This window comes from Manis pentadactyla, chromosome 9, assembly GCF_030020395.1.
Source record: "Manis pentadactyla isolate mManPen7 chromosome 9, mManPen7.hap1, whole genome shotgun sequence".
NCBI classification, from domain to species: Eukaryota; Metazoa; Chordata; class Mammalia; order Pholidota; family Manidae; genus Manis; species Manis pentadactyla.
Window position 1 is genome coordinate 111,221,997 of NC_080027.1, and position 23,976 is coordinate 111,245,972.

General features: G+C 41.9%; 1 protein-coding gene across 3 annotated transcripts in view; it reads right to left on the minus strand.

Moving 5' to 3' along the window:
- The window catches only part of NMNAT2 (nicotinamide nucleotide adenylyltransferase 2), a 189,817-nt gene that overhangs the window by 120,594 nt on the left and 45,247 nt on the right, over window positions 1–23,976 (minus strand). For all 3 annotated transcript variants that reach the window (XM_036912581.2, XM_036912583.2, XM_036912582.2), the window contains one exon: window positions 20,650–20,795. In XM_036912581.2, coding sequence (XP_036768476.1) covers window positions 20,650–20,734 — 85 coding nt within the window. In that variant the 5' untranslated portion in view covers window positions 20,735–20,795. The remainder of the gene's footprint in view (window positions 1–20,649; window positions 20,796–23,976) is intronic.

The following is a 23,976-nucleotide window of genomic DNA, read 5'->3' on the forward strand; positions in this document are numbered from 1 at the left end:
TGTGGGCAGGGATGCCCGCTGGAGATTTGGGAAGGGGCAAAATGCTGTGCTCTGTTCCATAGCCCTCAGAGAAGCATGTCAGGAGCACAACGGAACACACTGCATTGGAAGGCTTGTAGCATTTTAGGTACTTTATCACTCTTCAAATTACTAATAAGCCTGTCACCGCTCCCCTATTAATCGGATGCTCCTTGAGGGTCCATGTTCAATTCGCTTACTATAGTACCTAGAACAAGACTTGGTGCGTGGTAATCAATCAAACTTTGTTAAACAAATTTCCTAAACCATTAATCCTCAGTTCAATTGGCATTTAATAAAGCAGACACATCTTAAAGATATTTTAGAAAGATTTCTCCAACAATTTAAAAATAATTCTCTTGCCTTTTTTCTTTACAGCACTTCCTTGTTTGTTCTTTTAATGTCTGTCCTCCCCCCAACTAGTTATAAGCTACATAAGGGCAGAGAGTTCATTCTTACTTATCACTCTATTTCTGCATCCAGAACAATGCCTGGCACAGAAAGAACTCAGTAAATATTCATGAAGTGAATATCTGAAAAAGAACGGACTCTGAAAAGGATCACCAGACCCTTGTGGGCAGCCTTTGTTCTTGCAAACCAGCCCGAGTTCGGGTATCAGTACTATTCCATGACCCTCAAAGTAAGGGCATGTCATGAAGCACAAGGAAAAGAAAGGTATTTGCCAGAGGGGGTTGGGAGGTGAAGGACAGAAGCAACCTCACACAGAGCACAGCATTTTGCTCCCTCCCAAATCTCCACTGGGCATCTCTGCCCGCAGCTAGCTCCTGGCCTGCCAGCTGGTCTTCCCCCCACCCGCTCACACTGCTCCACTCCGGCACTGTGGGTCCCCACCTGCTTGTCCACCTGGATCCCTATGCTCCCCCTTGGTCCTGGGCAGCGTTAGTGTCCCCAGCTTACCCTCTCATACCTGTGTGTCCTTAGAAGGAAGCATGAGAATTGAAAATAATTTTTCACTTTTACAAATCTCTTTATTTTTTTTCTGTGACACACAAAGACCAAGTTTTTCCAAATTTTAGTTGCATGACCTTGGTCACATTCCATACCCTCTTCACCACCTTGGCCTTCTAATCTTGTAAACATGGGGATAAAGTCAATTCTACAGGGCCTTTGCAGGAATTAAATAGAGAAAGGCACCTGAGACAGAGTAGGTATTAGAGAAAAAGTCCCTTCTTTTTTTTGCCCTTAAAGTAAATTCTCAACTATTCCAAAGGACCCATCAACCAAGGAGCACTGGAGCATTATAGAGTAATGCCAGCGAAACTCATCACCACTTAGAACATTGTTTCTATGGTTCCAGGGACTCAGAAGGCATCCACAGCACTGGGCAGTTCCTGCAGGCAGCAGTGCTGAGAGAAGGTGAGGGACCATTGCTGCTTTGTGTGTGCGTGTTGCTTATAAATCAGAGGTGACCATACAAGGTGAGCAGCATATACATCATTGTGAAAACAGCTACTCAAAAATGCCCATGGTACCACCAGCATTGAAAGGGAATTAAAGAGATCTTAATGACCAGAAGGACTGTGCTTTAGTGTTTACGGTGAGAAAATGTCTCATGCCAAGGTTACCTTCCTGTCACATGCCAAGGTTACCCACCCCCTTGGTCCTCAGTTTCCTTATTATTAGTTGGCTGAGCCTGGGAAGGCATCCATCCCACCCTGCCTTCACTGGCATATGGTTAATGCCAAGCACGTAAGAGCCATCACCGTACATTATGATTTCCAGGCTGTTACATCATAACTGCCTCACAGATACGGGTAGCTGCTTGATTCTCACGGCAGTTGTACAAATTATGCTTACAACACTGGAGACTCTTGGCTGCTGTCTAAAAGGTGGTGATTCAGGGGAAGACTTAGAGTTTTTAAAAAGATAAAATAACTCAGGCTTGGAATGCCTGGCCAGATAAATAAAAATCATTGTGGCAGGCAGAAATGTCAAGGATGGCACATTTATCCAAAACAAATGAAATAATTCCTCTCCCAGGCCAGGGTTGACTCTCTAACTAGTAAGAGAAAGGAGAAATTAAACCCTGCAGTGCTGCGTAAATTTGGAACATTTTGAAGGTTGGCTTAGGCCAGAGCATAACTTTTTTTCTTTCTCGTTTTTATGAAGTCTATTTTTTAAAAGACCGTGACAATTCTGATGGCTGCCACAACGTGGCATCATTTGGGTGATGCACAGCTGAGTTCTAATTTAAGAAAGTATGCCTAAAAGTCGATAAAAATCTGACCAAGAAATCTTGAAGGAGGGATAGGGACATTTGATATTTTTCAATATTGATCAGCACTGAAGTTCTCTCTCCTGAGTGCAGGGCAAAGCCTCTGGAGAAACATCTCCACCGCCATGTCAATTAGGTTCTGTCCTGCTCCTTTTGCATATTTCTCTTCTCTTACCAAACCCCAGCACTTCTTCCCCATCCTCACTCTCACCTGATGGCCTTTCTCCACATTCCCCTAAGAAAACAGAAACCCTCAGAAGAGAATTTCCCCACGCTTTCAAACATATCTATCCACCCACCTGCATGTGACTCCATATTCTCTACTTTCTCTTCTACTGCAGTGCAGAATTTTTGGAGCTCCTGGGCAAGGCCAGCTCCTCCATGTTGCCTTAACTCAACCCTCCTCACCTCCCAATGTCTCGATCAAGGACACCCTGCCAAGATTTCTCTCCTCTTTCTTGCACTATCAGTTTTTCCATATCCATTGTGTGATTCCCATCAGTATACAAGCATAATGTTATTTCTCCCGTCTAAAAAACAATGATACAAAAACAAAGTCCTTCTCTTGACCCATATCCCTTCCAGCCACACACTCTTTGCTCCCTTTAGAGTAACACTTTTGGGAAGAGCGTCTCCAATACACTCCTCTTTCTTATGTTCACTCCACTCTGTCTTCTGCCCCCACCACTCCAGCAAATCTCTCTTATCAAAGTGGCCTTTGCTTTGAGATGCCAACATTCAGTTCTTCCTGCTCATCTTAGATGGCCACTCAACACATGGTTGGTCTTGACCTCTTGAAGCACCAGCTTCACTTGGCTTCCAGGACCTCACTCTCTCCTGATTTTCCTCGGCCCCTCCGGCAGCTCTTTCCTAGGCAACGCGGCTGCCTCTTTCCCTGTCCCTGGTCCCCAGCCCCTAAAACTTCAATGCTGCAGAACTTGGTCCTTTCCCTCTGCTCTATCCACACCACTTCCTCAGTCTTCTCAGTCAGTCTCATGGCTTTAAATACCAACTATATGCTGATGACTGAGTTACTGATTTAATTTTTTACTTTGGGCTCATGCTGGCAATTGCTTTCCCCCCAATTCCATATGAATGTCTAACCATCCTCTCAGAAGTAATGGACCAAGACTGAGCTCCTCAGAGTCCCTCCCAAACCTGTTCTTCCCATAGTCACTTCACATCAACAAATGGCGATTCCATTCTTCGAAAGACTCAGGCCAGTAACTTTTGGCTTATCCTTGATTGCTTTTTCTTTTTCACCAGAACATATCCATGAACAAATCCTATTGGCACTATTTACAAAATATATCTAGAGTCCTATTGCTTCTTTCCACCTCTACCTCCCTGGTCAAACTACCATAATTTCTCCTCTAGATTACGTGCAAGAACTTCCTAAGTGGTTTCCTCATTTCTGTTCTCAGCCTTGATAGTGTATTCTCATCATTGCAGGCGGAATAAGTCAATGGAAATTACATCTCGTAATACTTCTTTTCAAGACCTTCAAATGGCTCCCCTTCCAGGAAAAGCCAAAGTCCTGGCTATGTCCTATACGGCCCTGTTCAATCTGGCCATCCACTATCTCCCTGACCTCATCTACCACTCCCCCTTCTCCCTCCACTGGTTTCATTATTGTTTTCTTGGGCCTTTTGGGGAAGCTCTCACCTTAGGGCCTTTGCATTTGCAAAGGGCTCTCCCCCCAGCATCCACATGGCTAAATCCCTCTTCTCCTTCAAGTCTTTTTTCAAGTGTCACCATCTAGAGAGATGTCTCCTGACTACACTTTAAAACTACAGCTCCCATCCTTGGTACTCCCTATTCCCCTATCCTGCTTTTTTTCTCTATTGTATTCCTTGGCACCTATAATCCTAACATACCACGTAATTACTTATTTTGTTTATGGTGTTTCGGCCTCCTCTCAACTGTAAATGCCATCAAGACAGGGATGTTTGTCTGTTTTGTTCTCTGATGTACCTCCAGCAACTGGACTATTGCCTGCACATACAGTATAACTATTGTTGGTTGTGCTGTTGATAAGTAAACTCAAAAAGAGCATCTCTGGAAATCACATGATCCTTAGCTACTCCAAAAACTAATTCATCTCAACTGGGAAATAAACTAATTCTCAGGCTAAATATACCTTTGCTATATCAAGATTATACAGTCCCAATCACAATAATAACAGCAGTAACTCTTATATGTATACAGTACTTTCCAGTTTATGGAATTCTTTCTGCTGTGTAGCTGTATTTCATCCTCAGGACAATCTTAAGTTGAAGAAGGCAGAGAGCGTCAATCCCATCTGACAGATGAGCAAGACAAATTTCAAGGCAGTTAGATACCTAGCTTAAGTGTCACCAAGACAGTGAGTACAAAACTGGGATGAACTCAAGTCCTCTGACCCCGGGATTAGGACCATTGCCACTATACCAGTTGACCTTTAAAGAAGTAATCTGCCCATCTCTGGAGTACTCAGATGAATAATAACAGGATCTGGGACCTCTCTGTCTTAATTTGGCTCTTGATTTATTCAACAAATGTTAATTAAGTACTTCCTATGTTCTAATATTGTTCTAGACACTGGGCATACAGAAAAGGACAATACAGACCAGGACCAAGTTATGCTCTCATGGAGTCTATATTCTCAGAGAAAAGATGTCAATATACAAATAAACACCCCCTAGAATGTGTCAGGGGTGAGAGTGCTTTGAGGGCAAAAGGATAGAGACTGATGGGGAGAGAGCAGATGAGCTATGTTAGAGATGCCTAGTTACAGCTTATTAACATATTACGTGCAAATTCTTCCTCTGGCAGTGCGAGAGACAGTGCTTCCAATTGTTGGGTGAAGGTCTACAAAACGTATTATTATACATGTGAATAACAAGATGGTCAAGATTCCCAGTCTTGTAGATGCTAGGGAATGGGGGTGATATTAAAGCTAAATAAAACAAAGCCTAGCTGATTTTCGGAAGATGGCGCTGGGACAACAAGCCCTACGTTAGAAGAACACAGATTTTGTTCATGACAGAATAGCTTTCTAATAAATGAGGCTGTCCAGCAATGAAACAGACTGGAAATGACCTCCCTGTCATGAAAATCATCCAATAAGCAACTGAATGACCTCTGAAGTCTCTTCTAACTGCAAATCCAATTATTTTCCATTCTGTGGAGCTTCTCTGTACCCTAAGTCACCATTAGTTTCAGTATGTGATGGGGTGAGGACAGGACCAAAAATCTGGCCAGAAACCCTGGTTCTCTCGCCAACCCTCACAGAGGATGAGCAGTCACCTGACACGTGTCCCTGGATCCTTCCAGCAGCAGCAAAGACTGACTCTTCTGCAAGGAGAGTTGGGGCACAGCTTATTCTAGCCTGACCGTGCAGGACCTATCAGAGGCTCACATCTAAACAAGGTGCTCTGTCCAGGGGCAACAGGCAGGATGTCTTCACCAGTCATTCTATTCTCACTGACAGTTAGGTCACTAGCAATTATGAGAAGGAGAAGGACAAACTGTCCTGGACAGAAGACTGCCTCTCTGGTGACTTCTGGCTTGACAATGTTCACACTTCTGCAGACTTCCCTGAGACCCAAGCCTGCTCATAACATCCTTCGATGGCAACCACCCCACCTCCTTTGCCTTTCAGCCATTTCCCAAATCCTTCACTTCCATGGGCAAGCAGACCTCAGGGTGACTGTGTGCTGGCCTGGGCAAGACATCGTGGGACAGACACTGGCAACAACTACTATTACCCCCATTTATCTATCACTTACTGTGGGCAAAATAGTTCACTAAAAACTTTAGAAGGCAGGATGGGCTCTACCCTTTATACACATGCTGGCACATGCCTGCACAGTCTGACTAGCAGTGATGGCTTTTGCTTGCTGAGTGGCGTAGGCAGGTCAGCCAAGAGGTTTGGAGAGGTGGGAAAAGTGATGGAAGGGCAGCTGGCCAGGGTGGCTAAGTGCAGGGTGGAGGTGGGGGGCATTTTGCGGGAAGGACATGGGGAGGTGGGGGGCGGTTGATGGAAGAAGAGAGATGAGCCTGCTACCATAAGGGGAGAACCAAATTTCCTCTCCCTAGAGTTGGGTGGGACATCTTGGAAATTTTGGTGATTTATACTGTAGTCCCTGCTCTTTGTAAAATGTTTAGCAAAATCAACACCACTTAGTACTTCCAGACTGGATCTGTGATTTTGCAGGGGCTGCAATAATGCACTGAGGCCCACGGTGAGAGCCAGGGAGTCAAAGGAGGTGCATTACAATGTATTCAATTATTTAATCCTCAAAAACCTGATAAGGTAGCTGTTATTATTCTAATTTTACAGTTTTTTGGGGGAGGGAGGTTACTAAAAATTAACTATAGATAGTCTTACCAACTACAATGTAAAAAGAAGGGAGAGACTTTATATTTGTGAGCTGTCTACTCTGACCCTGTGCCTTTAAATTAGTGAAAAGATGAGTGTGGTTACTTCACTCGGTTCAAGGTCATCACTCAGGACCCTTCTTTGATTTGCTCCCCATCTTCTCCTGTTTCCCCCCAGTATCTCCTGATTCTGGACTTAGTCCTTTTTACTCCTTTCATTGTCCTCTGGACCTGTCCACAGATCTCCTACGTGGTCTGCAGAGTCCTGGCCTGCCTTGGGCAAGATCCCCAGAGTAATGCTGGCCTCTGCACGCAAACCCTGGCACTGGCCCACTTGGTAGCGCAAGTGCCAGGTGAAGCCTAGCCCCTGTGTGGGTAAAATTGTAATATTTCCAGAATATCTCGCCGGGCTTTAGTATGTATGCATATCAAAAGGAGCTCAAGGGTGGAGAGAAGTATGGCTTTAGTGCATTTGCATCATTCCTCAGGGGTGGAGAGAAGTTCATCTCCATATCAGTGTGTAATTACCTGGGCAACAGAGGGCTTACCTGTACCTAAGAGGTGAGGGGGAGGGCCAGTTTTGCTTCTGCTGGAACAGGGGAGAAGGACGGCCCTGGACTGTAGTTTGTAGGCAATAAACGGGTTTTAAACTTTATTTCTCCCTTTGATTGATTTCGGTTTTCAGAGGTATTTTGCCCCGGGATTTCCTATCCCCGGACTTACACTCTGGTTCTGCTCTGTCACAGCCCCTAACACAGTGCTGAGGGTCCCTTTGTACTCCACAAATTATTCAAGGCAGCATCTTACAGTAGTTAAAACAGTGACCTCTGAAGCCAGAGCATGTGGGTCTGCATTTCTGCCCACCACCCTGTTGCTGTCTGGGTTGACACAAGTCACCCCACCCTTTGATCCCTAGCTGAGTGGGAATGATAAGAGGATTGCTGTGAGGATTAAATGAGGTAAGGCAAGGAAAGCCTTTAAAACAGCACCTGACACGAAGTAAGTGCTCGGTAAGTGCTGGCTCGTGTGTTAGTTTGTAGGGTTTATTGAAGAGGATGAACAGAACTGGTCACAACACAGGCCAGAAAAATGCCCTGGCATCAGGGATGTCAAGCTACTGCTCCCCCACTGCAGGAAGGGTGTCTATAAATGGTTCCATTTCCCACACAGGCCTTTGGGCAAGTGCCTCTGGAGAGAGTCAAAGCCTGTGGAAAGGAGGCTGAGAGGTCACCTAGCTGACAAGTGGGATTTTCTGTTCTCTTCCCCATCCCTTTAATTTCTGAAGTTCAGACTTTACCCCAAAGCGATATCATACAATAAAAATCTTCATAAGTAATGTCATTTCTTATTCCATTTTCCCTTTCCAGCTTTATCAAACACAGTGTGTTTCTGCATTTCATTAAACAAACAAAAAATTGTTTTGAGCACAACAGACTGAACTAAACTAATTTGCATCTGAAAGAACCGTGTATGTGTAAATTACTGTGGGTTGTACTGAGAGGGGGATGGGAGCAAGTGAGGTGGGGTGGGCGGAGGCAATGGCAGATAAACAGTATGGAAGCCCCCATGGCAGATGGCCGTGCTGGGAGGCTCCGCTCTGGAGGCTGTCCTCACCAGCTCTCCATCATCCCTTCTCCATCACTGCTGGAGCTCAATGCAACTACAGATGAAACCCTGAAGAACCAGTCTTAACAAAACAAGTGCAGCCAAGAAGAGCAAATTCTGCATGGAGAAGTCACTCGAGCCTCTTGTATGAATATTCAGAGCCACAGGATTTACTGGGCAAAATGGGACACTGGGCTTAAACATCCTCCAAGGGGTTCAGCAGGGTGTTCTTTAGTCACTACATTTAAATGCAAATGACAACAAAACTACATGAGAATATACCTTGGAAAGTTGATTTAAAACTGCGCTAGGGAAGGTAAAGGGACCAATAAGAGGGATTTTATTTTAATTTTCTACAGAGGTTAAAGTCAGGCTAAACGGAAACTTAGAACTCAAATGCTATTGCAGGAGCCATCCTTGCCACCAAACAGTGTTTCATTACTTTCCTCCTCCTATGAAGAAATGGACCAAAAAAAATTGCTATTTCTTTTTTCGTTTATCGAAAACGTCTATACCCACCAAGCAGGACTCCTGCTGATCATATAAGCTTACCTCACCAAACTGGTAATAATACAAGCATAAGTATGGAAACTTGAATTTAGCCTAGGCCATGTTAAAGGTAAATGAATATGCTTAGAAATACCGGAAATAATTCCCAGATTCTCATTCTGATTTATGAGAAACCCTGGTTGTTCAGAGCCCCCAGGTTGGGAACCACCGATGCGGGAATATCTTCTAACACAGTCAGGGGTTTGAACGACAACGTGGGATAAAGAGCTGAATGTTGCGTGCCATTGAAGAATGGCCCATTGTGTCCAGTAGGAGGTCCACGCTCAGCCACCAAGGCTCCACATGAAGTGAGAAGGAGGGGCATGGTCACAAGTCCCTTGCTTTAAAGGCCATGATGAGGTTAAAATGTCACCCACTGTTGACCAGGGTGGAGGCATTATTGTATCTGTTCAAAATGGAAATTAGACATTGTCCCCATACAAGCCCCACCTGCCGCTCAAACTGTCAAGCAAACAAACACGAAATGGGGAGGAGAAAGATCAAGGTCATATAGACAGAGAAGTAATTATGTTCTAGCTGAAAGGATCTCACCTTGAAACAGTAGGGTGTCTGGTATTTGCCTCAAAAGGATATAGGGCAGGGGTTGGGGGTTTGGGGGGTAGGGGTATCAATGACTCAAGATTGGCAATGGACTGATTATTACTGAAGTTGGGTGACAGGGACATGTCTGGGTTCATTATGTCATTCTGTTTGCTTTTGTGTATGTTTGGAAGTTTCCACAAGGAAATGACCTTTCTGTTAATTGTGCTTTTAAAGATTCCACCTGTCCAATTTAAATGTGATACTGTCCACCTCTATTGGGTCAGTCACCATCGCAGGGAACAAGAGCATTTTTGCCACTCTCAGGGGAGCTCTGGCAACAGAACAATGCCAGTAGCACGACCATGAGGGGAAGAGTCAGACAAGATGGAAAGAAAGTTCAGAGTGCAGTCCCTAAAACAGGATCTTCAGACATGGACAAGAATTAATTTGGAGTGCTCAACAGAATCCATTTAACAAACAGCCCCTGTCATGAAATATCAAGAAACTTGAAAGTTCAAAGTTCAGAGACTTCTAGTCTCAGCCCTGTCAGGAAACCTGCAAAATTTCTTTCTCATTCTCAAGGCAGCATGTTAGCTAAACATGTGCATTGGTCTGCAAAGTTCCAGAATTTACCATATCTTGATGAAAAACCAGTAATTTTTTTTAACTAGGCAGATTTTTAAATGAATTGGACTACTTTAGCAGCTTAGTCTTTAGCTATTTGAACTCCTTGAGTTCAAAATAATCAATCAATTATTCAGAATGTCAGGACATTTTAGCATGCAGGTAGTCTTAGACTGCCTTACCTAATTCAGCGAGGAAGTGATACACACAGCACCATAAATAACGGGAACATCCAATAAGCTAAGTTCATTAACAGAAAAGACAGCACACATCAGGCCGTATCAGAAAGATGCATCATGAGCTGGAAATAATATTTCAAGAGGGATATAGACAATGAAGATATGTTCAAAGAAATTAGCTAGGATGTTATGAAGACAAGAAACAGCAATGGATGTCCAGCTGAAGGAACCAGGGCCTGTTAAGCCCAAAGAGAAGACTTGGGTGGAGGACAGAGTTGCTGTCTTTAGCTATTTGAATGTTTTACAAATAGAAGACAGATTAGACTTGTTCCATGGATCTCAAGGAAAAGAACTAGAGCCAACAAATGAAAGTGTCAGGAAGACCAGTATCAGCTCAGTAGAAGGAACAATCTTGAAAAAAGTAAAACTGTGCCAACTATTACTTGGCTGCTTTGGAAAACAGTGCATTCCCTGGCCCTGGAAGATTGCAAGCAGAGTTTGGATGAACACCTGTGAAGATGCTTTAAGGGGGAATTCAGGACTGCGTGAGTATCTGCATGATTTTTGAAATCTTCAAATGGAGATTCTGTCATTTCTGAAGATGAAACTTAAAACTGACAAACTAAGGTTTTCTGTTCAGTTTGCTTGAAGGCGAGCAAATAACATACAAAGCTTTCCTTTGCCAGGTGCCATGTACATAAAACCTTTTTTCAAACTGTGAATACATAAAAATAAAATTAAACTCTGCCACCCTCAAACCTACTTTTGCCCCACTGAGAACCATTCCTAGATGTACCATGCATGTGACTGGAACATCCAGTGAACAGTTCTAGGACTCACCTTCATCCTCCGCACATTTCTCGTTCCTGACAACTTAAACATACTCAGTAGCTCCCAAACATAACTTGTAGGTTCCCACAGTTCCCACAGCCTCTGAGAAGGCTATCCTCTGGGATAGGCTATCCTCTGGAGAGAACAATCATCTCAATTTTGAACTCCTTGAGTGTTTGCTATTTGTCCTATACTCTGACTGTCATGAATCTGTTTTCCTGTATTTACTGGTTCGCAAATTCTTCTCTGATTTTTAATCACCTATTTTGCTTAACCTTTGAGATTCTGAATATTCCTAACAGTTCAGTCACTCCTTCATTTGCTAAACATTCATAGTATCTCATGTGCCTAGAGTACTGTGGTAGGCACCTTAGGAGATACAAAAAGCCCTATGACCCTGACAAGGGCCTACATCTAATAGAGAACATAAAACATGGACATAAATAGCTACAACCCACAGCACAATGTGCTAAGTGCTATAAGAGAGGTATAAACCAAGTGTTATTTGAGTTCAGAGGGAGGTGAGATGCTGCAGAAAAATGAGATGTGACTGCAAGAGCAGTGTGCAAAAGCCTGATGCAATTGATGGGCTGTTTTTTTTAATCCTTAAATATAAAGTATATAAAATATCAGATTTAAAGAAAGAGGTAGCTGTGAATCAGGGAAAGTATGTTCTAGGAAAGCAGATAAACATCCAACATTAGCCAGCGGGGCTAATCAACCATCCAATGTAAACCAAACACTAGAAAATCATCCCCATTGTGAACATGGTCATTTACTCAGTCAGCCAGAAAAATTACTATTATGAAATTGAAACTATATTTGCTACTTAAATGACTCTTTTTAGAGATTCAGTTTGGACTGAAAATTGTTCATTAAAGAGTTCCTCTGGGTAATGAATTTTAACTGCGTTTCATATTTTTAGAACCCTTTAGATTCACTCCCCATTCCAACCCCCAGAAGTAGAGTTATATCAGGAGTGGGGAAACTTTCTGTAGACACAGACGGTAAATAATTTAGGCTTTGCAGTCCCTGCAGTTTCTGTCACAACTGCTCAACTCTGTTGTTGCAGTGTGAAAATAGCCATAGACAATATACACATGAATGTGGTTGTGTGCCAATAAAACTTCAGTTATGAATACTAAAGTCTGAAATTCATAGATATTCATGAATCATAAAATATTATTCTTCTTTTACTTTGTTTCAACCATTTAAAAATATAAAAGCCATTCTCAGCTTGCAAGCCATATTCGGCCAGCATGATCCCTCGCTTATATCAATCACCCTATTTAAGATGAGAAAACAAAGGTTAAAGGAGAGTAAGTATATTCCCAAATCAATAGCAATTCAGTTTGTTAATTTCAGTTTACTAATTTTATATAGAGAAATAATGAAACAAAATGAAAAACCGGGACATTTATCCACTCTTTATCAACATTATTTACAGCATGGGGAAATCATGTATTATCCATAAACTTTGATTTCCTGGGGTATAACAAGTAAATAATTTTCACACTGTGCTTAGCAAGATTGGTTCATAGTAAATGAAGCAATTATGGCTTAAATTTATGTGTACAATATTTTACTGTCTTTCTTAAATGGTTAACAGTTTCAAAGTTTTAAAAAATTGCCTTATTTTAAAGATCCTGTAGTTCATGTGATGAACCATATACTGCTAACTATTTATCAGCATATAAATATTTCAAAAGAAATACGAACAGTTATTGATGTAGTTTAGTCTCTGTGCTCCACAGAATGAGTGTTCCTCCTCTCTGTGGGTACCAGGATGAAGGGTTAGAAAAATGTTGAAGAGTAAAAAATTGGGAAACCCAACTCCCCAATGGAATGTCACTTATGTGTGGATATAAAATGATCTAATAGTAGCTTTCAACATCATGGAAACCCATAGTTTTACAGGAAGAGCAGAAATATACTGTTTAAGACTTCCAAAGAGGATTAGAGCTTAAAACAAGTGTCGAGGAAAAGGTTATCCATGGTCTTTACTCTTCAGACAATTAAGCCCATGGGAAAGGAAGCAGGCACTTGATCCAAATTCTACAAAATCATGGAAGATCAACTTAGGGTGAACTGAATTCACCAAATCGGAGAATACTTGAGCAAGAAGGGGCCATCCCGTTGAGGTACAGAAGGACGTTTAGAACCTAGTGAGAACAACTTGCCGTCAGGGAAGTGGTTGGTTGTTCAATTGTTTGCTTGTCTGGGTGGGTTGTACAGCAGTATGAATTTTCACTTATATATTCCTTCAGCAGATATGGCTTGTACAAAGTGCAATGGTTTCCTTTCAGAAAACAAAAATAAATGAACAAATAAAATCATGAAAAACAAAAAAAAGAAAGGAAAAGTCTTCCTTATTCCAAAGAGTGATGCAGACATAATAGCTTTAAAATAAATAAAATCACCGTGGCAGATCCTCCCTAAAGGAAACATTGATATTAAGGTTGCAAGCCCATCTGAAACATACTCCTTTGCCCATCATCCTTCAAGGGCTCTAAAGATGCTGGGGAAAGTCTGAACCTTTGGGCACTGCACTTCCCCCAAGTCCCTGCTGTTTTCTGGCTCTCTCATTTCCCATCCTTCCCTGTCCCCACCCGCATTCTAGTCATCTAGCAAGCTCCTTGGAGATTCTGTAATGTGCCATGCCATTTGGGGCCTTTACACATACCCTGCTCTTGTCCAGAATGCCATTCTCCATCCTATCCACTGGGCAGCTCCGATTTTCAAGCTCACACTAACTAATAATACCTTCCTTGATGGCCCTCCCACCATATCTAGAGTGATAACTTCTCCCTCCAGAATCCCACTTTACCTCATTCTTGCCTCTTTTATAGCACTTAGGACTTGAACTGCTATGGTTAGTTTGTTTATCCCCTCTACAGACGATGATCAACGTGAGGCTTGGGAAGGAGTGCCTTTAATTTTCATACCCCTGAGGCCTAGCATGGTGCCTGAGCACATTCACAGTTTAATAAACATTTGTTAAGGGAATCAATGGTCACTGAGTCCTTTCATGACTCTACCCTTCCTGACTCAGAGAGAATATAGACTTCAGGTAAGGATGGTAGGTAATTCTAATATTTCATTCATTTACTCATTCAACAGACATTTAATGAGCACCTACTATATGACAAGCACTCTTTTAGGAGCCTGAGAAATATTTGTGAGCAGTGTAGATAAAGGCCCCTGCCCTTGAAGTGCTCACTCTATCTAGGGAGACAGACATTAAACAATAAACATGACATATAAGGAAATGACCTGCTTTGTTAAATGGTGATGAGAGGTAAGGGGAAAAGATATACAGAGAGGGATAAGGAGGACTGGGGGTGAGTGAGCTGTGATTTTAAATTATGTGATCAGGGGAGCAGGACCTGCAAAATGAACAATGAGAAGATTACATTGGAGCAAAGACTCTGGGGAGGATGAGTTAGACATGGGGATGGTGGGAGAAGGGCATTCCAGGCAGAGGGAACATTCAGTACAAAGACTATAAGGTCCAAGCAGGGAGGTCAGTGACACTGGCTAAGAATGAGGTGAAAGAGGTGTGTTGGGACCAGAGGGTGACAGGGATAGGTGGCAGATCATGGAGGCATTGTAGGTCATTTAATAACTTTAACCCTGAATAAGATAGGGAGCCATTGGAAGATTTTGAGCAAAGGAGCAACATGATCTGACATAGATCTGGCTTACATTTTTAAAAGATTGCTTTGGCAATTCTTGAGGCCAAGGATAGAAGCAGGGACATCATATAAGCAGCCATTGCAATAATTTGGATGAAAGATACCAAAGGCTAATACCAGGGTTGTAGTTGGGGAAAAAATGATTGGTCGTAGTTGTATTTCCTAGATCCAAAAACATTTGCTGACACAGATGGGATGTGCAAAGAGAGCAGGATCAAGCACTAGTGCAAGGTTTTTTGACTCAAACAAGTGGAGCAAGAGAAGAACTATAAGCATTTAGTCTCACCTAAGGGCTATACTTTACTCATGTTCCTATTGTCCAGTAAGATTAAATGAGGTTAATATGTAGCAGCATGGCTACCCATGTGGAGGCAATATAATGCAGGAGAAAAAGAAAAAGAGTGCGATTTAGCTGCCACCACTTTCAGCCCCTGAATCTTGCTCCTTTTCTACCTCCTCTTTGTATCCCCTTATCCCAACATTACAAGAATTTTCTTGGCTGGCTCACTTTGTCCAGAACTAAAGAGAACCATGCAATAGATTTAATGGAAAACAGCGTAATAGTTAAAGAAGCTCAAATAAGGTAGCTCCATTATTAAAATGATAATGTGAAAGGTGATGATGCTGGTAGTGATTATAACATTCACCTTTGCTGCAGAGTTCATAGATCATGGAGATATTGTGAGATACAAAAGGAGGAGAGAGGTAATGTCAGGAGGATGGCCTTGGTCACACCATGTAAGCCACAGAACACATCTTTTTGGGCTAAAACACTTCTGAGGCTATCTGCCAAACTATACCCCAAAAATGAAAATGTTCCATGTAATTGAATCCTTAATATTGGAAAACCTCTGGCAATGGAAATCTTGCTTCCTGATAAACTAAAACTGCATTTACATATATTGAGATATGGAACATATCCATAAGTAAGGTATGTAATTCTCTACAAAATAAATTCCTATATCCCTGTTCTCTGTCTGTTATATCAATCCTTGAGAATTATTTTAACTGCCTTTGTTTAACCAAAATTTGCGTGCTAAATATTGTTTTCAAAAATCTAGTGTTGAAAAAATATTTAATGCATTTCTTTGTGTCCTTAGGATCTTTTTGAGACATTAAGGATGATTTGAAAACTTTTTGAAAATGAATGAGACCTCCATGGGGATGGTAGTATAGCACAGAGAATACAGTTAATGATCCTGTAATATCTTACTATGTTGAGTGATAATGACTGCACTAGAAGGGGTGAGGATTTAATAATATGGGTAACTGTTGAAACACACTGTGTTGTATAATTGAAACCAACATAAGATTGTATATCAATGATACTTCAATTAAAACAAATGAATGAGACCACTACTAGAAACTGTGTATTTTATGGTATCATTAAGCATTGATTAAGCAAGCACTGCATACAGAACACTGTATTGATGGCTGAGAGGACAATGATTTTATAAATTTAGACTTGAATCTTTCTAAAGAAGCATTTTCAAAACTGAGTTTTCATTCTCTTTCCCAGTCACGCATAGACTACTTTCAAAGTTATCACCTATAAATAGATAAATAATGGGAAATATAGATTATCCGTCTAGTTTTGCATTTTCTTGTCATGTTGAGGCAATTTCTAATAGAGAGGTCCAAACTTGAGAGTTGGCAGGTTATGTTTTTTAGTTTGCCTCCAAACTTCAGGCTGGTCACTTGACTTGGTCTAACATTGGAAAACTGTAGAAATGTTACTCATGAGATTCATAACATTTTTTAAAGTATGTTCCTACTAAGCAATAGCTCAATTATTTCCTAAGAGGCATATGAACTTCCTAATGCTGACCATTCTAAGCATAAAGACTTAGAAACATAGAGTAAAATCAAATAAAACAAAAAAAGAAGAAAACCTGAAATGAACACTTATTTCAACATTCTTAGGACATCAACCTTCTTCTTGGTTATATCCTGTTGTTTGGTTTGGGATGAATTCTAGATGGCAGATCTACCTCTCATAGCTTGTGTCCACATGAGGCTTGATTGATTGTGTCAATCAATTCAGCAGGACAAAGTAAATCAAGCCACCTGTTCGTGTGAGCAGAAATGTCTAAATTTTCTTTTTCGGTCATTATTCATGTGCTATGAGCAAACACAGCTCCTGCCAATGAAACTGCCATGATTGATCCATGAGTTTCCATTAGTGGACCTTTAAATTACCAGTGAGTTAGAATTCCCAAGCATTCATATTATATAATAATATATAGCCATCCTCATTGTGACAGGCAAATTCTGGAATGGTCTTTTGAACTATATTAACTATTCCCAAATTCACAGCCTCAACATTAAAAAAGAGTCAACTTTGGGGCCTTGGTTTTTTTTTTTCCCATTTTGTACTTCTAACAAATCCAGCAAACCCTTTTTGATCTTATTTTCATAATGTTAATGAATTTCAATATCTTTCTTGCAGAAAGGATATACTTCATTGTGATTGATTCCCTTAATTCCTTTATGTTTTATGGAGAAACTAATTTGATCAGTTCTTTCTTACTTTTCTATTTAAGATTTTCCCAGTGGTGGATTTACTGACAGACATAGCAATATAAGTGCAAAGAAAGTTATACTGAAATATGATCTTTACAAACCTAATAACTAAGAAACAAAAAGCTTCTAGTAGACAAGTAATGACTCTATAGTATCTTACTACACAAATAGACAGTGACCTCAGTGGAGGGGCTGAGGACTTGACAATATGCGTGAATGTTGAAAACACTGTGCTGTTTATGTGAAACCATCATAAGATTTTATATTAATGATATTAAAAAAAAAAACCTTCTAGCATCACGTGATCTTTTGTAATAAGGAAAACCCAGGAAATAAAACATCATTAGTTCATGTATTCATCCCTGAAAACACTTTAGTTACAGTTAAGTATATAGTTGTCAAATATCTCTATCACAAATACCAATTTTTGATGTTTCTATAGCCACAAATAGGAATAATATTAACTCCCTTTGAAAAGGGAAAAGCTAATTATAAACATTTTACAAATATTGAGAACTCTACAAGTACTACATTACAGAGATGAAGAATTTTTAGTTCAAAAGGCCATTTCTCTTTTTTTTTTTATAGTCTTCTCTTTTTTCTTTGGCAAGCAATTGGATTTCAAAATACAAGAGCTTTATTAAAGGTACCTGATTTGAAAGTTCTGCTTGGGTCTTAAAAAAAAATTTCTATTACAAATTTCAGGGACCTTAAAGAAAGTGCAATATTTTATTGCGTTAATCATTTCTGTATTGTTAGGGAGAAAACCTTTAAAGCCATTTAAAAGGAGAAAATAGTTCATGGATAGCCGGTTCCTATGGGGATGGAAGAAAAGCTCTTACGGAAATATTTAGGAGTCTCATTTAGCTGATGGCTATTTTAATTCCAATTTGCTAGTATATGTATGAAGGAAATAAGAGTTCATAGAATTATGCAGTCAGAAGATTAGTGAGCACTTCTTCCTGCCTTTTGTACAGTTCAAAGAGCCTTTACAGGAGGATTCAGGAATGTGGGTTTCAAGTCTCAGCTCTGCCACCCACTCTCCATTTCACTTAACCCATGTAGGAAAGTTGCTTAGCCTCTGAACATGGGTTTCTCATGTGTAAAATTAAGATAAGGATGCCTTTCATGTAAACTCATAATTAGGAACCAGTGATATAACATATATGACAAGGATTGGTAAATCAGAAACTATTCTACAAAAATAAATCACAAAATTTATCAAGAGTTAAGACATTCCCACAAAAGATTCTACAAAAAATAGTTTAATATGTATTTTGTGTTCTTGTTCTTGTTTCCTTTTCATATGTACATGTGCTAAATTCTTCATTAGGTTATAAGCTCCTTAAAGCCACAGGGAGCACACAGGATCCTCTTTCCATGCTGCTTTCTGGATTACATGTAACTAATGGACTCAAAAGGCTTTGTTGAAAGATAGTCTTTTTCTTCAGCTCCAATATCAAGCAAGTAAGCCTATTGTCAAACAGTTTCCTTGCACCTATTGTATGTCTAAACCTTCCTGCTATAATACATGCCTATTTCCATATATTCTATCTCTAAGCTCATGGAGAACTGGCAGGTCAGCATCAACTTAACAAAAGCCTTTTTTACTGTTACCAAACTTTCTGCAGCTGCAAAATAGACTCCTTGATTCTCAATCTAAATCTATCCCTCTTTCAATCCAAAACAAGTGGAATTAACTACACCCTTAGTCCCAGGAAGAAAGGAGCAGTACCTGCTGGCTCACTGAAGATTCCCAGAGCCAAGGATTTCCAGAGGAAAGTCCATCCCTGCCTGAGGGGAATAACGTACATCAACATAAAATGGCTAGAGGAAATCAGGACAGAGAAAAAGAAGGACAGGGACGAAGACAGCAGAATCCAAAGAAAGTGAAAGTAGAGATGCTCTTGTCTGCTTAATGCTTGGACAAAAGTCTTTATTTAACAGGTAAGTTCGCATTAGCTCCTAATAAAATATTTTTAAAAGCTGAAGGGAGGGTGAGAAAGGGAAGCATTACCTCTCAGTCTCCCTTCTTGTATCCTATAAATGTGTCCTGATGCACCGTCTGCTCAAAGTAGTCTATATTCTTTTCGTGAGGTTTTTAATAAGCAGGCCCAGTTTAATGCACCTTTTAGGTTAGGAGGATTATTTTTAGTCTAAACCACCTCGCGCAGTCTTTACCGATGTGATGTGGCTTTCACCGAACAGCCCTAGGACGGCTCACGCAATCCTCAGGCTCGGGGTAAACACGTGTGCCCAGAGCGAGTGTCTGCGCGCCCTGCGTTTCAGCACCGCCGCCTCTGGACAGCGCCTGGCTGGCCTGCCGGGTCAAGGCCTCCTACCGGTGTCATCCGTCGCCAGCCTACGAGCTCTCCTCCTCGTTTCCCTCAATGCCAGAAAAATACACCCCCAACTTCCAGTCTCTCCTCAATTCCTGCTTCTAGAGTGACCTCCGTGTCCCTCCCTCAGTCTAAACGCGCACGCCCCCGCGCCTTTGGGTCCTACAAGAGCGTGAGCGAAGCCGCTTCGCTCACCCACCGGCGGCCCGAGATCTCCGACAGGCATCGATCACCTTTCCCTTTCCCCTGCGGAATCCCAAACCAGCAGCCAGAAGCCCCCACGTTCTCCCTCTCTCTCTCCACGCCCCAACGCCTCCAAGAAACAAACGCGCGTTGATGTACCTCCGCCGCCCCAACTCACACACACTCACACACACATACTCGCACACCGCAAGCCTTCCGGGTGTCATCGCCGCCCTGGGCAGAGCCTCAGCCAACTTGGGCCGCGATCCATCAACACCAGCTAGCGAAGAGCCTGCAGCGGCCTCCCCGCCCCTCCCCCTCCTGGGCAGCGGGTCCCGGCCGCCAAGCCCAGGCCGGCCAGCGCCCCCCACCCCATTCACTCAGTCGTCCACCTCTAACGTTCGCCCTGAGCCGGCCGGAACCATCAGTCAAACCCTAAATCAATCTCACTGACGCCCCAGCCCCTTCACCGGTGTGCATGCAGTGTGTGAATGTGTTTTGTGTCTCCGAGACATGTACACCATTTAACTCCTTTGAGCTTCCAGCCCATCCGAAACAAACAGCACGTTATCTCCACGCCTCGTCTAATCCGCTCCCCAGCCTCTGCTCCCATCGCGATTCTCATCAGCCAAGTAGCCAAACTACCGCACACCTCACCCCAGTTCCAGAACCTCGACCGTCCACCCAGCCCAAATCAGCGCTCACCTCGGACCCCTCCCCTCCCCCACCTCCTGGCCCCTTGCGATCATGGTCTGGCCGGAGCAAGTGACGCCTCTGAAGCGCAGTCTGCGTCCCTTCCCGGGACCCGGGAAGAGAGAGGGGCTGACCTCCTATCAGCGGGATCAGCTGGCGTACCCTTCCGAAGGGCCACACGCCTCACCGTTGAGTCGCCCTGGCAAACACAGGTGCCAGGGAAAGGAGAGAGGAGGAAGCAGCCGCCGGGGGTGGGCGGGAGGACTCACCGAACATCTGAATGTGCCCTTTGGTGATGGGGTTGAAGCTGCCGCAGGCAAGCAAGATAACGTGGGTTTTGGTGGTCTCGGTCATGGTGTGGGTGGGTCTCCCGCTCTGGTCCAGGAGTCGCCTCTCTTTTTGTGTCTCGATATGTCTGCAGAGGGAGAAAAGAAGGCGAGGCTCCGGCGGTGGATGCTGTGGACTCCAAGGAGCCGCTCCAGACGCAAACCGCGTCACTCCCCGCCTCTCTTTAACGCTTGCAGCTCCGGCAATATCTGGGGCTGCCTTTGTATGGCTCTGCTCTGCCCTTCTCGTCTCTTTTTAGTTTCTTTCGCGACTCTCGATCTGGTTTCCTACCCATCTCTTTCTCTCGCCCCCACCCCACCTCACTCCATCACACCCCCTTTCTTAGTGTTGATCTACAAGGCAGAGACAAGGTACTCAAGCCCAGAACTATGAATACTTATAAAGCCTGGTGTGAGCTTTCTCTCTTACCTCCTGATTTAGTTTTCCTCCCTCACTCTAACATTTTTCCGTCCACTGCTACTTTATCTAACATTTCCAACAAAAATGTGTGATCCTAAGAATTACTTTCTTTCTCCCGTCCTTAAAATTTTTCTCCTTATCTGATGATTTTGAACAACTGAACCCAGTCCAGATCTTGACCTAGTGTTGCCAAAAAATCTGGAGAACCTGAATCCTTCCCTAGTATATTGTTCCTTTTTGAAGGTTGAAGCGATGCTATCAGACTGGGAGAACATGGATGAGGCAGAGTTATCGAAACTGTGTTAGAAAACTATTGTGATTTTACATAAGCTATCAAAGGTGAGACAAAGATTTACCCATTCAATGAGTTTCTTGAGTGCTCACTATGTGTTAGGCTCTGTTATAAATCCTACTGAGAAAGTAAAGTCCCTGTCTTCATCAAGTTTTACATTGTGCTGCAGGAAAATAGATTATAAACAGAGAAGGAAAATGTTAGATGGCACTTGTGCAGTCCACAATGAATGAATGAAAATTCACCCTATGTCTGAACAAAGGGTGAGAGAAAGAGAGGGGACTACTATAAATGGGAAAGTTAGGGAGGGCCTTTCTGCGGAGGTGAAATTTAAACTGAGACCTAAATTACAAGGAGTTGCTAGTACAAATATTTTGGGACAGGGAAGGGTTTATTTTCATTATTTCATGATAATTATTACTATGATTCTTTCACTTTATAAAAGTGAAAGGTGGCCAGTGTAGTGTATAAGTGGGGAAATGCTAGGTGAGAAGAACGGACTAGTCATCAGGACCAAATCAAGTAGGTTTGGAGTCGAGGGTAGGTTTGGATATTTTTCTGATTGGGATAACTTAGAGAGGAATAACAAAAGGAAACCACTGATGCTTTTACAAAGGGGAGTGATAAGTAATTCACATTTTTATAAGCTCACTCTGGCTGCTAGGTGGAAAATGGGAAGGCAAGGAAAACATTTGGGAGATTCTGCTGGTTGCATACTTAGGCAAGTAGAGTTGTCCCCAGACTAGGATTTATAGAAGTGAAGCTGGTGAGCAGCAGGTGGGCTCAAGCTAAGTTTTGCTGATAGAGATTATGGACTTTGCAGAAGAGCTGAATGTGGATGAGGGAAAGAGAAATCTAGGAAATTGGCTAGAAATGTGGCTTAAGCAAATGAGGGGACTGACTGAAACTGAGGAAGGTGGGGAGAGGAAGTTGGAGGGACGGCCAAGTGTTCTATTGTGATATAGCAGATAAACCTAATAATTCTTTTTTTAAAGACTTTTAAAAAAATTGAGATACAATTGACATATAACATTATATTAGTTTTAGGTGTACATAATAATTCTGAACTTAGAGATCCACAAGTACAAATATTTACCTTTCTTGCTTCAAGATTCTTGGATAAACTGCTACCCTATATTAGTAGGCTGGTCATTGTTTCTTATCCAAGAGCATGTAGTAGGTATACAGTAAATGTTTGTTAAATTATGCTGAATAGCAAATCAACCGTAATGTGCATAAAATTTCTACTTTAATTACACCTAAGAATTGATGTATATTTATAAATGGGGTTTGCATCTACCCTGACATGGGATGCAGATTAGGGGGGTAGAAAGAGCAAGAGATGTTAAAGGGAGGCTGACATGTGTTTGAAACTCTGACTCTAACTGGGCAATTAACATAATTACAGTTAAGCAATAAATATTTATTGAGTGTCTGCCATGTTCCAAGTACTTGATTTGGGGGCTATGAACAAAACAACGTCCCTGCTTTAATACAGCTCATATTCAGAGGGGAAAACAGGCCATAAAAAAATGAATAAACATAATGGTAATAGATACCATAATGAAAAATAAAGCAGGATAAGAAGAAAAGGAAGGGGAAATCCTTCCTTATTTTAGGTGGTCAGAGATGGCCTCTCTAATGGTATTTGAGCAGGGACCTGAAAGAAGTGAAAGAATGTATCATTTGAATATCAGGGGAAGAGCACACCTGGCAGAAGAGCAAATGTAGGGTCTGAGGAGCACAAATGCTTGGGAGTGTTCAGCAAGCGCACCTGCATTTCTGCAGAAAAGAAAGAAAGTGGAAAGTGGTGGGGGGCAGATCAGAAAAGTAGGACAAATTTATGGAGCCATAGAGGCCCTGGCTGGGGCTTTGTTTTTTTCACTGAGACAGGAAGCCACTGGAGGGTTTTGATGGAGAAGTGACATGAGTTGGCTGACAATTGAAAAGTACCAGTTTGGCAGGAGATACAAGTTTTGGAATCATGGGTATAATTTTATATTTAAGACCAGAGGATTAAATAAGGCCACCTAGGGAGTAGCAGAGATATAAAGAAGAAAAAAGGCGGTGAGATTCAGACCTGGGGTACACAATTAATAATATAGGTAGCATTCATTGGGTAGCACTAGAAGCCCAGGCACTATAAGCCAGTTACAGGTGTTAATTCATTTAACACTCACAACAACTCTATGACGTCATGTAATTTCATGTAATTTTATTCCATTTTAGAAATGAGGGAAGAACAGAGAAATAAATAACCAGTCCAAGTTCAGACAGCTGGTATGTATGAAGCCTGATTTTAATCCTAGTAGTTTTGATTGAAGGTCCTGCTCTTGATCCAAGGCTACTATCTCATCTTGTTTCACTGCTATGCTACGCTAACTGCATGTAAAATGAAGACAGCTATACCCACCAGGAGATGTGAAGATTACCGGTAATTTATGTGAATACCTAACTTATTGTAGATGGCTAATAAGTGATAACTATTTTGTAAATGAGAGAATATGACTTCTTAACAGAGGTTTGAAAAGCAGAGAGAAATGCCTTACCAAGTCTT